Source organism: Macaca fascicularis, chromosome 19 (genome assembly GCF_037993035.2).
Source record: "Macaca fascicularis isolate 582-1 chromosome 19, T2T-MFA8v1.1".
In the NCBI taxonomy this organism is placed as follows: Eukaryota; Metazoa; Chordata; class Mammalia; order Primates; family Cercopithecidae; genus Macaca; species Macaca fascicularis.
In genome coordinates this window covers 43904335-43921531 of record NC_088393.1, presented here as the reverse complement: position 1 = coordinate 43921531, position 17197 = coordinate 43904335, and the positions used below count along the sequence as shown (strand labels likewise).

Genomic DNA, 17197 nt, shown 5'->3' with positions numbered 1-17197 from the left:
TACTTGTGGCCTGGGGGCAGGTCCCTTGTAGACACCATGTGTGGCAAATGCAATTCAGGTGGGAACTCATGGCCTGCCTTACTTGAAGAAGCAAAGGACAGAACTCAGGGCAACAACAACAGCTGGAAAGAAAGTGGAGAAATCCTATGAAACTGAATGTGGGAGTTGGAGAAAAGACACTGAATAAACTTTGTTAACGTCTTCGGCTGATACCTAACTCAATTAGGCATGCATGGGTCAGAACCAAGCAGCCTGGTAAAAAAAATAAAAGAAATAAAGTAGGGATTCAAGCTGCCACCAATCGTAAGGAATAGTCTGAAGTTTGAGTTCAGTCAAGTTAACTGCCCAATAAAACAAACAGATATTTCTGACTTCCTTTCATGTCAGAAGAATTAACTGCTATGAGAAATTCCCTCCTACCATAAACAACTAAAAAAATTATAAAAATATATTAAACAACAGAAATATATTAATGCTTGAAGCACTGACCAGTTGACAGCACAGAATGGTGATCTTTGCGAGAGGTAAACAAAGTAAGCCCTATAATTGTCCCAGCTTATTGCCTAAAAGCATTTTCTAGGCCATAGCACAAGGAAGGGGAAGCACAAACAGCCCAGCAGTGTCCCTGAGTCGAACAAACAGGCCGGGGCGGTGCCTCACACCTGTAAACCCAGACCTTTGGGAGAACAATGTGGGCAGATCACTTGAGTCAAGGGGTTTGAGGTTGCAGTGAGCTATGATCATGCATAGCTTTTTCTTGTTTTTTTTTTGTTTTGTTTTTAGAGGGAAGAGTTTGAGTCTGTTGCACTCTAGCCTGGGCAACAGACTGAGACTCTTATCTCTAAAAACAAAAACGGGGCCAGGCGCTTTGGGAGGCCAAGACGGGCGGATCACGAGGTCAGGAGATCGAGACCATCCTGGCCAATACGGTGAAACCCCGTCTCTACCAAAAAATACAAAAAAAAAAAAAAAAAACTAGCCGGGCAAGGTGGCGGGCGCCTGTAGTCCCAGCTACTCGGGAGGCTGAGGCAGGAGAATGGCATAAAACCCAGGAGGCGGAGCTTGCAGTGAGCTGAGATCTGGCCACTGCACTCCAGCCTGGGCCACAGAGCGAGACTCCGTCTCAAAAAAAAAAAAAAAAAAAAAAAAAAAAAACGGGCCAGGCGCAAAACATGTCTGAAAGCGGTGGCTCACGCCTGTAATCCCGGCACTTTGGGAGGCCAAGGCGGGCGATCACCTGAGGTTGGGAGTTTGAGACCAGCCTGACCAACATAGAGAAACCCTGTCTCTACTAAAAATACAAAATTAGCAGGGTGTGGTGGTGAATGCCTGTAATCCCAGTTCCTCGGGAGGCTGAGGCAGGAGAATCACCGGGAGGCAGAGGTTGTGGTGAGCTGAGACTGTGCCATTGCACTCCAGCCTGGGTAACAAGGGTGAAACTCCATCTCAAAAGAAAAAAAAAACGAAAAACAAGAAACAGAGATTTGGGAAGTCCAAGATGGCTAAAACTCTTGGAAGAAAGTTGAAGACGAAGAAATAGTAGAGAGAGAGAGAGACAGACAGACATGGTGGCTGCAGGGGCAGGGAGAGAGAGAGAGAAAGAGAATGTTACAGAGAAAGATCAATCTAGATATCTGCAAAGTTGTCCCTCTGAATCCATGGCTAATCACTGATCTGCAAATATATGGGGGTAAAATTACATGAAGAATTACATAAAATTACATGAAGAATCAGAGGAAAGTCAAACAGTCCTGGGAAATTTATGTTCCTATCAGCCAGAGTAGAAAGAATTGGTAATACACAAGTTTTAGGTAGAGCAGGGCTTGACAAACTTTTTCTGCAAAGGGGCAGATAAGTATTTCAGGCTTTCTCAGCTGAATGGTCTCTGTCACAGCGACTCTGCAGTTAATAGGAAAGCAGCTATAAATGGAATGTAAATGAGTGAGTGTGACTGTGTTTCAATACTCACAAGCCAACAGAAAGCTGGATCTGGATCTCAGGCTATAGGTTGCTGACCTTAGGAATGGGACTAAATTAGCCGTAGACCAAATGCTGCTCTTGGACCTACACTAACAAAAACTTAAAAGCAAGCCTCAAAAGGATCAAAATGGACTGAAATAACTTAACTCTTTAATGTAACATAACAAAATCCAGCATTCAGCAATTTAAAATTCAAGTAAAAAATTTCCAAGCATGCAAAATAGGACTAATATTCATGAAGGAAAAAAAATGATCAAAAGAAACAGACCCAGAAATGAAACAGACCCAGAAATGACAGAGGTGATGGATTTAACAAACAAGATGGGCTGGGCACAGTGGCTCATGCCAGTAATTCCAGAACTCTGGGAAGCCGAGGCAGAAAGATCACTTGAGCCCAGGCGTTTGAGACCAGCCTGGGCAACATAGCAAAACTCTGCCTCTACAAAAAATTTAAAAATTAGCCAGGTGTGGTGGCACACACCTGTGGTCCCAGCTACACTGCAGAGACTGAGGTAGGGGGATCGCTTGAGCCCAGGAGTTGGAGGCTGCAGTGAGCTCTGCCTGTACCACTGCACTCCAGCCTGGGCATCAGAGTGAGACCCTGCCTCAAACAAACAAAAAACAAGGATGTTAAAACAGGACTATTATAGGCCGGGCGCAGTGGCTCAGGCCTGTAATCCCAGCATTTTGGGAGGCCAAGGCAGGCGGATCACCTGAGGTCAGGAGTTCGAGATCAGCCTGGCCAAAATGGTGAAACTCCATCTCTATTAAACATACAAAAATTAGCCCGACATGGTGGCATGTGCCTGTAATCCCAGCTACTCAGGCAGGAGAATCACTTAAACCTGGAAAGCAGAGGTTGCAGCGAGCTGAGATCACACCATTGCACTCCAGCCTGAGCGACAAGAGTGAAACTCCGTCTCAACAACAACAAAAAAACAGGATTATAAACATACTCCATAAGCTCAAGAATGTAGAAAAAAAGATAATTATGAGAGAAATAGAAGATATAAAAAGGATCAAAGAAAACTTCTAGAGAAGAAAAATACACAATATGAAAAATACAACAGGTGGTAGTAACAACAGATTACACATTGAAGAAAGAAAAGATCAGTGAACATGAAGAGAAAGAAAGCAATATAAACTATGCAAAATGCTTTCACAGTTGGCTGAGTTCCAATAAAACTCTACAAAACCAGGCATCATGCCTGACTTAGCTCAAATGCAATGGTTTGCCAATCTCTGGCCTAGAGCAACCACTAAAAAACAAAACAAACAAGAAAATAAAGAGGTACTTCTAATAAGTGACTCATACAGAAAAAAATGAAATCATAAAAGATTTCTCAATCTGAAAGAAAAAATATAATTGGAAAAAATAGGAAGATGGCATATTTAAACTCAACTATATTGATAATTACATTGAATGAACTAAAAACTCCAATTAAAAGATAAGGGTATCAGATAAGAGAAAAAAGAAAAACCAAACTATCTCCTAGCTGTACCAGATTAACTATAAACATTAAAACATAGGTAAATAAAAGAATAAAGGAAGGGCAAGGTGCAGTGGCTCACACCTATAATCCCAGCACTTTGGGAGGCCGAGCAGGAGGATCACGTGGACCCAGGAGTTCAAAACCAGCCTAGGCAACATAGGGAGACCCCATCTCTACAAAAAATTTAAAAATCAGCCAGATGAGGTGGCACATGCCTGTAGTCCTAGCTACTCAGGAGGCTAAGGTGAAAGGATTGCTGAATCCTGGGAAGTTGATTGCACCACTGCACTCCAGTCTGGGTGACAGAACAAACAAAACAAAACAAAAAATAAAACACACACACACACACACAAAACAACAACAGTAAAAAGGATGGAAATCAGGTATATCATATACTATAGTTTGAATGTGTCCCCTCTAAAATTCAGGTGTATTCCAGGCACAGTGGCTCACACCTATAATCCTAGCACTTTGGGGGGGCCAAGACAGGCAGACTGCTTGAACCCAAAAGCTCAAGACCAGCCTAGGCAACATGGTGAAACTCTGTCTCTGAAAAAAATAGAAAAATTAGCTGGGCGTGGTGGTACACGCCTGTAGTATCAGCTACTCAGGAGGCTGAGGTGGAAGGAAGTAGGGCCTTTAATACGCCATTAGGCCAGTCATTAAGGTTTCTCCCTTTGTGAATGGGATTAAGGCCCTTGTAAAAGGGGCTTCATGTAGCATGTGGCTGGCTTGTACTTTTGCCATGTGAGGACACAGCCTCAAGGTGCCATCTTGGAAGCAGAGAACACTGATCTTTTCTTTCTTCAATGTGTAATCTGTTGTTACTACCACTAGACACCCAAACCTGCCTGAATCTTCATCTTGGACTTCCCAGGGTCCAGAATTGTGAGAAAATTTAGTTTTGTTCTTCATAAATTTATCCAGTTTCAGGCATTCTGTTATAGCAGCACAAAGAACAAAGACATCATACAATCATAAGAAAGTTAGAATAGCTATAAAAATATTAATCAAAATAGATCTCAGGACAATATTATTCAGAATATTATCAGGGATTAATTAAAGCATTTCATAATAATAGGGCAGGGTGAATTCACGACAGGACACAACAATCCTAAATATAAACTCATCTAAAAACAAAGCTTAGTTATAATAGAAGATTTCAACTTTCTTCCTTCGGTCATTTCTGTAACAGACTGAAGAACAATAAGAATACAGAAAACTTTCAACACAATCAACCAATTTAATCTCACTGTTATTTACAGGATACACCCAACAACGTAAGAATATGCATTCTTTACAAGGGCACAGAGAACACTGACCAAATTAAACTGTACTCTGTGCTATAAAAGAAGTCTTCATAAATTTAGGAAGACATCATATAGACTCTGCTGTGATTGCAACAGAATTAAACTACAACCAGTTACAGGAAGCTATCTGGAAAATCCCCAAATATTTGGAAATTAAACACATTTCTAAATAACCAATGGGTAAAAAACAAACCTGAGAAAATTAGAAAATATTTTCAACTGAATAAGAAAATGCAACATGTCAAAATTTGTTGGGAGCCCTTTAAATAGTGCTTACAGGGAAATTTACAGCATTTAAAGCTTCTATTAGAAAAAAAGAAATGTCTTAACTCAATATACACTTCCATCTATGTAAGAATTCAAAAAGAAGAGCTAATTATACCCAAAGTCATGAGAGAGAAAGGAAATACAAAATAAAAGAGGAGAAATGAGGAAACAAAAATACTAGAAGAAATCAATGAAACTAAAAGCTGGTGTGGTACTTTGAAAAGATCAACTACGTTGATATATCTGTAGCCAATGAACCAGGGAAAAAAGTGACAGATACAAATCATCAATAACAAGAATTAAAAAGGGGTATTGCTACAGATTATACAAACATTAAAAGGATAAAAAGAGCAACAACTTTGTGCCAATACATTTTACAACTTAGATGAACTGAACAAAATTCCTAGTCACAAACTACAAAAGCTCATTGAATTAAAAGAAAAACTGATAACCTGAACAGTCTTCATTCTATTACAAAAATTGAACTATTGGTTAAACATCTTTCCACAAAGAAATCTCCAAGTCAGATAGATGGCTTCACAGTGAATTCTAACAAATGTTAAAGAAGAAACAATATCAATTGTACATAAATTCTTTCAGAAAATAATAAGAGGAGAGAATACATCTCAATTCATTTATGAGATAGCATTACCCTGACATCAAACAGAAAAACATACATTAGATCCATTATGAACCACAGATAAGAAAAATCAGTAACAACATATTAGCAAATTCATCATATTCATATATAAAGCTATATATTGCTTTATATATGAATCAAATTAACATATGAAGCAATATATACAAAAGTATTATATCATGACCAAGTGGAGTTTATCCCAGGACAACTACATTTAACATTTCAAAAATCAATCAATATAATTCATTATAGTAATAGCCATATAATGTGAAAAACCAATAAATGAAGAAACACTTTTTTTGTTTTTTGTTTTGTTTTGAGACGGAGTTTTGCTCTTTGTTGCCCAGGCTGGAGTGCAGTGGCACGATCTCGGCTCACTGCAACCTCCACCTCCTGGGTTCAAGCGATTCTCCTATCTCAGCCTCCCGAGCAGCTAGGATTACAGGTGCCCACCACCACACCCAGATAATTTTTTCTGTATTTTGTATGTTGCCCAGGCCAGTCTTGAACTCCTGATTCAAGTGATTCACCTGCCCTGGCCTCCCAAAGTGCTAGGATTACAGGCATGAGCCACTGCACCTGGCCCAGAAAAACTTTTGAGAAAATGTAACACTCATTCATGATAAAAACTATCAGCTAACTGGAATGTCTTCATTTAAAAAGAAATTCAAGCCGGACATGGTGGCTCACGCCTGTAATCTCAACACTTTGGGAGGCCAAGGCGGGCGGATCACTTGAGGCCAGAGTTCGAGACCAGCCTCGCCAATATGGTGAAACTCCGTCTCTACTAAAAATACAAAAATTAGGCCAGCATGGTGGTGCATGCCTGTAATCCCAGCAACATGAGAGGCTGACATGCCAGCATCTCTTGAACCTGGGAGGCGGAGGTTGCAGTGAGCTGAGATCCACCACTGCACTCCAGCCTGGATGACAGAGCAAAACTCTGTCTCAAGGAAAAAAGAAAAAGAAAAAAAAAAAATCCTAATCCTATAGCTAATATCAAACTTAATAATGAAAAACAATGCCTTTCGCCTAAGTTGGGCACAAAACAAGAATGTCTGTTCTTAGAACTTCTACTCAACATTGTACTGGAGGTTCTTGACAATGTAGTAAGGAAAGACAGAAATGAAGAGAATATATAGATTAGAAAAAAAGAAAACAGTCATTATTCACATATGATAGGATTGTCCATGTAGAAAATCCTAAGAATCTATTAAAAAAAAAAAAAATTACTAGAATAAGGGAGTTTTGAAAGGTTGCAGGTCAAGATAAAAAAATCAATTGCATTTTCACAAACTAGTAATAAACAGTGGGAAATTTAAATAAAAATGAACACCATTTACAGCAGCATTAAAAAAAAATCCAAGGATATAAAAAATATTTACAAGACTAGTACACTGAAAGCAACAACATTACTGAGAGAATTTAAGGAAGATCTAAATAAAAGGAGATGTGCATCATGTTCATGAATTGGAAAACTCTATTAGCATTAATGATTATTATTCTTGTATTTAAACTGTTATAAGCATTTTAACATTTTCTTGTCTTCTAATGAAATGTCTATATATTCCTCTAAGGCACCTTCCATCTGATGCTATAAAGAATAAAATGGGGAGTAACTGTTTAGTGTTACTAGTACAGAATTTCTAAGTGAAATGAAGAAAAACAGTTCTGGAAATAGATAGTGGTGACAGTTACACAACTTGTGAACGTACTTAATGGCTTTGAATTATACACTTAAAAATGGTTAAAACGGTAAGCTCTCTGTTATGTATATTTTACCATGATAAAAAGTTAAACACAAAAGCACAGAAAACAAAAATATGTAAGCAAGCCCTGGGGTGAGCCCTTGGAGAAGTAGAAAATAAGTGAAGATGTTAAATGGGAAGACAAGTGACCGCTATGAGAGAGGAATCCAAATAAAGACATTATCAGTGGAGGATGGAGGGAACTGTGGTAAGAGGAACAGAATTTGCCACTCAATGGTTTTGCAGTGAATGGGAGATTTTAACTCATGTTGGCTGTATCAGCAGATGGGTAGGGGTTGGGGCCCTAACCAGACTGGAAAAAACAAAAGGATAGAATGGGCAGAAGGAGACAATGAGGTGAATCTCAGACATGTGCATGAAGGATCTGTGGAACATGTAGGTGGTGATATCTTGCTGGAGGCTGGATATATAATTTTGACTATCCATCAAAAAAGACAGAGGTTTAGAATTAAAATTACATGAGCATCATTAGAATAATAGTGGTAGATAGTGAACAGAAGAGTGTAAATAGAAGAGAACCGATACAGAATACAGAGAACACCAGTATTTAAGAAGTCCAGATACGAAGATAAATGTTCTGAGTGAAACAAGAAAGAGTAGTGTCTTTGAAACCAGAAGCAGAATATTTTAAGACTTACACTTCTAGTTTAGTATGGCAGTCTATACAAATATATTTACTTCTACATCCAAACATAAAATTGGAAGAAATGTGAAAACAGAAATAAATCTAGAATTAATATACTAAGCAGGTGTTATTGGAAGGCCACATATTTTTAGAAATTGTTAGCAGCTGTGAGCAAAACTGAAGATAGAGGAGAAACACAAGATTCTCAGTTCTTTGTACAAGTTGTCAATCATATTTCCATCCTCAAAGCCTCAACACAAGACTTCTTGCTACTTACTGATTCTATATAAATTCTGTCAATTTCACTACTATCTAGACTCCAGTCTGTGGATGCAATAAAGTCGTATTTTTTTTTAATCTACACAAGACGGGTTCATTCAGTAATACATTTTCATTTAATTCAAGGAAATGCATTTTTGTCCCTGCATAGCTTCTGGAAGAAGACTGAGAGAGGAGATGGTGAATGATATACTATTTTTTTTTTTCTTTTTTTGAGACGGAGTCTCGCTCTGTCCCCCAGGCTGGAGTGCAGTGGCGTCCTGCCTCAGCCTCCTGAGTAGCTGGGACTACAGGTGCCCGCCACCACGCCCGGCTAATTTTTTGTATTTTTAGTAGAGACGGGGTTTCACCATGGTCTCGATATCCTGACCTTGTGATCCGCCCGCCTCGACCTCCCAAAGTGCTGGGATTACAGGCGTGAGCCAACGCGCCCGGCCTTTTTTGTTTGTTTGTTTTTTGAGACGGAGTCTCGCTCTGTCGCCCAGGCTGGAGTGCAGTGGTCGGATCTCAGCTCACTGCAAGCTCCGCCTCCCGGGTTTACGCCATTCTCCTGCCTCAGCCTCCCGAGTAGCTGGGACTACAGGCGCCCGCCACCTCGCCCGGCTAGTTTTTTGTATTTTTTTTAGTACAGACGGAGTTTTACCGGGTTAGCCAGGATGGTCTCGATCTCCTGACCTCGTGATCCGTCCGTCTCGGCCTCCCAAAGTGCTGGGATTACAGGCTTGAGCCACAGCGCCCAGCCTTTTTTTTTCTTTTTTAATAAAGAGAGTCTTGTTCTGTCATCCAGGCTGGAGTGCAGTGACATGATCATGGCTCATTGTAGACCTGACCTCTGGGTTAAAGCTATCCTCCCACCTAAGCTTCACAAATAACTGGGACCACAGGCGCATGCCACTGCACCTGCACTGGGCTAATTTTTTTCTTTTTTTGAGACAGAGTCTCACTCTGACACCTATGCTGGAGTGCAGCAGCGTAATCTTCACTCACTGCAACCTCTGCCTCCCGGATTCAAGCAGTTCTCTTGCCTCAGCCTCCTGAGTAGCTGGGATTACAGGCGCCTGCCACCAAGCCCAGCTAATTTTTATATTTTTAGTAGAGACAGCATTTCACCATGTTGGCCAGGCTGGTCTCAAACTTCTGACCTCAGGTGATCCACCCACCTCGGCTCCTGAAGTGCTAGGATTACAGATATGAGCCACTGCACCTGGCCAATTTTTTTTTTATTTTTATTTCTGGTGGAGACAAGGATCTCTCTATGTTGCCCAGGCTGGCTGGTCTTGAACTCCTGGGCTCAAGCAATTCTCCTGCCTCAGCCTCCCAAAGTACTGGGATTACAGGTGTGAGCCACCATACCTGGCTTGATATATTCACTTAACGTGTGAACACTGGTTAAAATTGGGAGCATTTGTGGAAGATAGAGTCATATCTAACCAATATGGGAAAAAGGGAGGACCAGTTTTCTGAAGGGAAAGATAGGCAGGAGGATGTAGGACAAGACAGACATATACCCAAATATCCTTTAAAAAAAAAAAAAAAAAAAAAAAAGACTTTCAGAAAGGAGAGAGAAACCATCGCCTTACCTGAGCCATGGTTTTGAGATATGAAAGAGATGACCAGTCCTTCCTTTGGGGTCCTCTTTAGAAAAGAGGCAGTTCCTAAGGAGGCAAAGCCGAGACAAAAAAAAAGCCACGTGAAACCACATGTGCCTCGCAGCTCTTATAATTCTATTAAAATTGCCTCCATTTCCCTTGTATTGATCCTTGTTCACTCTGAACATGCCACATAGAGGGGAGAACCAGCTAGGCAAATCCCGTTTTATCCCCAAGGCCAGAGATACAGGCTTTTGGGGCAGCAGGATGGATTTTGGACAAGCTCATCTCCCCTCACGCACTACCTTTTCCCTCCTAGTCAGCCTATTGTTATTAACTACTTCCAAGCTGCTCTCCATTAAGGCTGTACCATTTATAGTACTGCCAGCAATATATGAGAATACCTGTCATTCCACACCAAGGAATACTACTGATACAAATTTTTCTATGCTTGTCTAACACATGTAAATTGTGGTTCTAGTTTCTAGTTTTCTTACCATGAACAATAAGCTTCTTTTCATAAGTTTAAAGAACGCTTTTAGCTTCTTATCTGTGGTCTCATCATTTATTTCATTTTCTATTATTTTTATTTTCTGAAATGTTGCTAGACTTCTTTAAAGGAAGGAAATTTTTTTTTTTTTTTTTTTTTTTTTTTTTTTTTTTTTTTTTTTGAGGCGGAGTCTCGCTCTGTCGCCCAGGCTGGAGTGCAGTGGCCGGATCTCGGCTCACTGCAAGCTCCGCCTCCCGGATTTAGGCCATTCTCCTGCCTCAGCCTCCTGAGTAGCTGGGACTACAGGCGCCCGCCACCTCGCCCGGCTAGTTTTTTGTATTTTTTAGTAGAGACGGGGTTTCACTGTGTTAGCCAGGATGGTCTCGATCTCCTGACCTCGTGATCCGCCCGTCTCGGCCTCCCAAAGTGCTGGGATTACAGGCTTGAGCCACCGCGCCCGGCCTAAAGGAAGGAAATTAATCCTTTACTTTTGTGGTAGGAGTTCCAAATAATTTTTCTTTTTTAGAGACAGGGTCATACTCTGCCATCCAAGCTGGAGTACAGTGGCACTATTCTGGCTTACTGCACCCTTAAACTCCTGAGCTCAAGCAATTCTGTCTCAGCCTCCCAAGTAGCTAGGACGAAAGGCACACAACACCATGACTGGCTAATTTTTTAAATTATTGCTTTCTTTTGAGATGAGGTCTTGCAATGTTGCTTAGGCTGGTCTCAAACTCCTGGCCTCATGTGCTCCTCCTACGTGTGATTACAGGCGTGAGCCACTGTGCACAGCCCCAAATAATTTTTTATAGTTTCTCATTTGATTGTTTTTTTCCATGTAAAAATACAATTTTAAAAATTAGGCTGGGCGCGATGGCTCACTCCTATAATCTCAGTGCTTTGGGAGGCTGAGGCAGGCGGATCACCTGAGGTTGGGAGTTCGAGACCAGCCTGACCAACATGGAGAAACCTTGTCTCTACTAAAAATACAAAATTAGCTGGGCGTGGTGGCACATGCCTGTAATCCCAGCTACTACGGAGGCTGAGGCAGGAGAATTACTTGAACCTGGGAGGTGGAGGTTGCGGTTAGCTAAGATCGTGCGCCACTGCACTCCAGCCTGGGCAACAAGAATGAAACTCTGTCTCAAAAAAAATAAATAAATAAAAAATAAAAATAAAAATAAAAATACTTTGCCCATCTAGTTTGGTATCACAAGGTACTCCACAATCTGTATTTCCTTCACTCATCAAAACTGCCATTTTTATCACATATTTTATTCCCTTTAATATATCTAAGTAGACCTGAGCTTTATACTTATTTCCACTGAACTGTTCATTTAACTGCTAGGATCACCTTACAGTTACCAGTTTTAAAACAGTTTAATATCTACGAGGGCTACTTCCCTGACAGTTTTTCTCTCTCAGAATTTCTGGTGTTTATTTTCTCTTAACAATGCTAGAAAGTTCAAACATTTTTATTAAAATTTTAATGGAAATCCATGAAATGTTAGGAAGTTTTGACATTTTATCATGTTGTGTCTTCCTGTCCTTTTATTCAAGTCTTACTTTTATTTTATTTTTGAGACAGGGTCTCACTCTTTGCCTAGGCTAGAATGCAGTGGCATGATCATGGCTCACTGCAGCCTCGACTTCCTCAGCTCAAGCAATTCTCCCTCCTGCATAGCAGGGACCATAGGCATGCACCACCCACATCCAGCTAATTATTTTTTAATTTTAATTTTTTTGTTTTTGAGACAGGGTCTCACTCTGTTGCCCAGGATGGAGTGCAGTGGCACCATCACCACTCACTGCAGTGTCGGCCTCCCTGGGCTCAAATGATCCTCCTATCTCAGCCTCCTGGGTAGCTGGGACTACAGGCGCACACCATCAAGACTGGCTTTTTTTTTTTTTTTTTTAAAGAAATGGGGTCTTACTATGTTGCTTAGGCTAGTCTCCAACTCCTGGGCTCAAGTGATCTTCCTGCCTTGGCCTCCCAAAGTGCTGGGATTATAGGTGTGAACCACCACATCCCGCCCACTCCCAGCGTTGCTGGAAACTTTGAGAAAGGGTAAGCAGCTCACAGGGGCAGGTATGGGATAAGATATTCTGCATGGCTTTGTCCAAAAGTGCCTAGAGTAGGAAATAGAATTCATGCCCAACAACAGGGAATCAGACACCATAGGCACTTCTCAGTCTTGCAGCAGGCTCTTTTTAAAATTTATTTTTTTTATTTTGAAATGATTATAGATCCACAGAAGCTTGCAAAAATAGTGCAGAGAGGTCTCATTTACCCTTCATCCAGCTTCTCCACAATGGTCACATCTTCATAACCATAGCACACGGTCAAAATCAGAAAACTGGCTGGGCACAGTAGGTAGCTCATGCCTGTAATCCCAGCGCTTTGGGAGGACAAGGCAGGAGGACTGCATGAGCTTAGGAGTTTGAGACCAGCCTGGGCAACATAGTGAGACTCTGTCTCTACAAAATAAAAATACACAAATTAGCCAGCATGATGGTGTGTACACTTTTAGCTACTCAAGAGGCTGAGGTGGGAGGGTCACTTAAGCCCAGGAGTTTGAGGCTACAATGAGCTATGACTGTGCCACTGTACCTCAATCTGGACAACAGAGCAAGACTCTGTCTCTAAAAAAATAAAAATAAAAAATTAGAAAATTGTCATTACACAATGCGCCAACTTCTTTCAGATATCACTAATTTTCCATGTACTCATTATGTGCATGTTTTTACCATTTTATCACGCATTTAGATTTGTGTCACCACCACCACAAACAAGAGGCCAAACTATTCCATGTAAAGATACCATTTTAAAGTAATTGTTTAAACCACCCATCAATACCACTCCTGAGTATCTATCCACGACAAACAAAAACATGTATCCACAAAAAGACCCGAATGTGAATGTTCATAGCAGTTTTATTCATAAGCACCTCAGAATTGGAAACAACCCATGTGTGCATCAATGGATAATTGGACAAATGGATAATCAATGGAAACCGACTGTGATCCATCCTGATCCATCCAGACAGTGGAATACTACTTTGTACTAAGAATGAAGCAATGATACATGCAATAATATGAATGAATTGCAACATGCAACTGAACTGAGCTCCTGCCTGCAATCCCAGCACTTTGGGAGGACAAGGCAGGAGGATCTCGTAAGTTCAGGAGTTCGAGACCAGTCTGGGCAACATAGTGAGACTCTCTCTCTACAAGGTAAAAATACACAAATTAGCCAGCATGGTGGCATGTACTTGTAGTCCCAGCTATAGCTTACTGATTGCAACATCCTTACTGAATGAAGGTGGCATGTACTTGTAGTCCCAGCTATAGCTTACTGATTGCAACATCCTTACTGAATGAAGCCAGACTCAAAAGGTTACATTCTGCATGACTCCTTTTATATGAGATGAAATTAGAACAGAGGTTATTTTTGTGCCAGGGTAACTGGATGGGGGCTAGAAGTGTTCTGTTTTTGTTTTCTTTTTAAATTTGAGTGATGGTGGTGACATGAGTTTAAAAAAATGCAAATATATACATTTGCTTATATTAAAATAATGAAAGGATAAGCTGAAAACTTAGATAAAAGATAGAATATGATATTCTCTATTGCTTTTGTCACTAACGAAGTATCCTGGAGGCCAGGCAAGGTGGCTCATGCCTATAATCCCAGCACCTGAGGAGGCCAAGGTGGGCAGATCACTTGAGCCTAGGAGTTCAAGACCAGCCTAGGAAACACAGCAAGACCCCAACTGTACAAAAAAATAAAAATAAAATTAGCCAGGTATGGTTGTACATGCCTGTAGCCCCACCTACTTGGGAGGCTGAGGTGGGAGGATCACCTGAGCCCAGGAAGGTCGAGGCTGCAGTGAACCATGATCAAACCACTGCACTCCAGCCTGGGCAATGGAGTGAGACCTTGTCTCAGAAACAAATAAAACAAAAAAACAAAAAAATCCGAAGTATCCTGGAGGCCCTTCTCCATAAATCCATGCAATTGATCCCTTTTCATGGCTGCATAATACTTCTCAGTGGCACTGTACTTGGTTAATTCACCCAGTTTCCCTCTCTTGGATAGTTGGAATTCAATTATTTCTTTACACTTTCCAAAATAATTCCCTGTGATGTAGATCCAATGACCCTCACAAAAACCCTGAGTGAGGTAGGTCCCATTATACCTGAAATTGACTAACATGACTAACATAGGAGACCCTCACGGCTTGCTCAGTTACACATTGCAGAGGTGGCCTAGCCAAGATTTTTCAAATGACAGCATTGAGATATAATTTACACACCATAAAATTCGCTCATCTAAAGTATACAATTCAATGGTTTTTGGTATATTCACAGACCATCATAATGAACAATCATCCACAATCTAATTTTAGAACATTTCAATCACCAGGAAAGTAACTCCAAAAGCATGCATGCCAAATTTAAGATCATTAAGATGTATGCCTATGTGTTTTTTCCTAAGGGTTTTATAGTTTGTTTTGTTTTGAAACAAGGTCTCAATCTGTTGCCCAGGCTGGAGAGCAGTGGTGTGATCATGGCTCGCTGTAGCCTTGACTTCCCTGGTCTCAGGTGATCTTCCCATCTCAGACTCCTGAGTAGCTAGCCACCCGGCACGTGCCACCACGCCTGGCTAATTTTTGTATTTTTGTAGAGACAGGGTTTCACTAAGTTGCCCAGGCTAGTCTTGAACTCCTGGACTCAAGCAGTGCACACACCTCAGCCTCCCAAAGTGCTGGGATTACAGGTATGAGCCACCGTGCCCCACCCAAAGTCTTATTTTAAGATGTGCTTTTTAATGACATATCATGTAATTAGTAAAGTCACTTCCTTTGTATCCCTTATTTTTGATGACCACTGTAAATAAAGTCTTTTTCCCCCATACTTTCCACATACAAACCCTATTGATTTGTTAATGTTTTTTCCAACAACCCTGAGTTTTCTAATCGTTATCACTGTTCATTTTTAATAGGATGCAAACTTAGAAGTCTTTCTGCCTCAGCCTCAGCTGACATCCCAAAGATGGTGAATGAAACAAAATTCTAAGAGAACTTCATTTCAGAACAGGATCTTACACAGCTGTTGAGTGTAAAATTCTGCTATCATTAAACTCCTCCTTTAGGAGGGTGGAGAGGCTGAGAGAAGAGAGAAGAAAATATATTTTTAAGAGATTGTTATTTTTAAAACAGTGTTTTTCCAGGGGGAAAAACATGAGTGATTCTCCCTTCTTTACAACACAAAGCGGTCCCTCAGACCCTGAGTCCACCAGGAACCAAAGTGGTGAGAGAATTCTTGGCAAAAATGTACATGTTTCTAGGATTTGGGAAGGCAAAGTGACTGAGGTGGCTAATTCTCACCTTAGCATTAGGTGAAGACCCCATGGGTGGAGGCTGTCTGGGTTGTCTTGGGTCCTATCAAAGAGGACTGACTGGACAAACCCACCCACCAGAGTGGGTGGGCCACTGCATGCCCAGAGGAAGCACTGGGGCAGCAGCTGGAGAAGAGGCTATGTCCATGAGAAGGGAAGCCTATCTGGAGGTTCCAAGCAGCAGGTTCTCTTGGAAGGTAAAAGATGACTTACACTAAATTATAGCGGTATCGGTCATGTTAGCCTCTTCTTGTCTCTGACTTCTGTCTTCTCATTAGCTCCCAATCCATGAGAGCTGAAGACTACCTATAGGGAGCAAAGAGGAGAAAAAATAAAGGTTGGGGAATTAGAGAAGAAACTAATCATGTATCCCTTCACATTGCAGGCTTCCAGCAGAAGAAATTCATCCAGCAAAAAAATAAAAACTACAAATATATATATACACACACACACACACACACACACACACAACACACACCCAAATAGGAATTTTGAGAGTGACAGTTACGAGATACAGTTTTTTAATCTTTAAAATACTGGTCCCAGTGGTGTTCTATTCATTTAAGCATATCAGTCATCAGTCAATACCAGGTTTTCCCAATAAATGATCTTTTTTGGAGGGGGAGGGAGGGAGTCTTGCTCTGTCGCCCAGGCTGGAGTGCAGTGGTTGGCTCACTGCAACTTTCACCTTCGAGTTCAAGCGATTCCCCTGCCTCAGCTCCCGAGTAGCTGGGGCTACAGGCATGCGCCATCATGTCCAGTTAATTTTTATATTTTTAGTAGAGACGGGGTTTCACCATGTTGGTCAAACTTCTGACCTCAGGTGATCTGTCTGCCCCAGCCTCCCAAAGTGCTGGGATTACAGGCGTGAGCCACCGCGCATGGGTCCAATCTTACCCTCTGAAAATTATTTTGCCTCTTCCTCTCCATTAAAAAAAAAAAATCACTATTTTACTTGTCTAATTACCAGACTCAAATTCTATAGGCATATATAAAATGCCCAACACTCGGAAATCAATCTAAACAATGCATACTTTAGTCAGCACTCGGTTTCTCAAGCACTCCACCTAAGTCGCACAGTGTGCTACATTCACAGTCACCATAGGTCGTGCACACAAAGTACTTTAAAAATTAGGCATATTCATAGCTGTATCACCCACTACATAGTCATAATCCCACAGGCCCCCACGTCGTGCACAATTTCGCTGAACTTATACTTCTACAAAAAGTAACAACCTTTCACTCACAATGCTCTCACTGTCGCCTCTCCGAAGTCGGACACAGGCTCAAACACAAATCGACCCGCACCTAATTTAAGTTAAAACTTAAGACACGCAGGGACCGCATCACTTTCATA

At 41.1% G+C, this 17197-nt stretch overlaps 1 protein-coding gene across 16 annotated transcripts in view; it reads right to left on the bottom strand.

The window, feature by feature from the left end:
* The window catches only part of ZNF567 (zinc finger protein 567), a 60003-nt gene that overhangs the window by 20508 nt on the left and 22298 nt on the right, over positions 1-17197 (bottom strand). For 9 of the 16 annotated variants that reach the window (XM_045381116.3, XM_065536524.2, XM_074023336.1 and 6 more), the window contains exons 2-3: positions 16054-16146; positions 9944-10018 (exon numbers count right to left, since the gene is read on the bottom strand). In XM_045381116.3, the coding sequence (XP_045237051.2) occupies positions 9944-9952 (9 nt within the window). In that variant the 5' untranslated portion in view covers positions 9953-10018; positions 16054-16146. Of the gene's footprint in view, positions 1-9943; positions 10019-15829; positions 16147-17197 lie in introns of all 16 variants that reach the window. The other 7 variants (XM_065536529.2, XM_065536526.2, XM_065536528.2 and 4 more) reach the window with 2 other exon arrangements.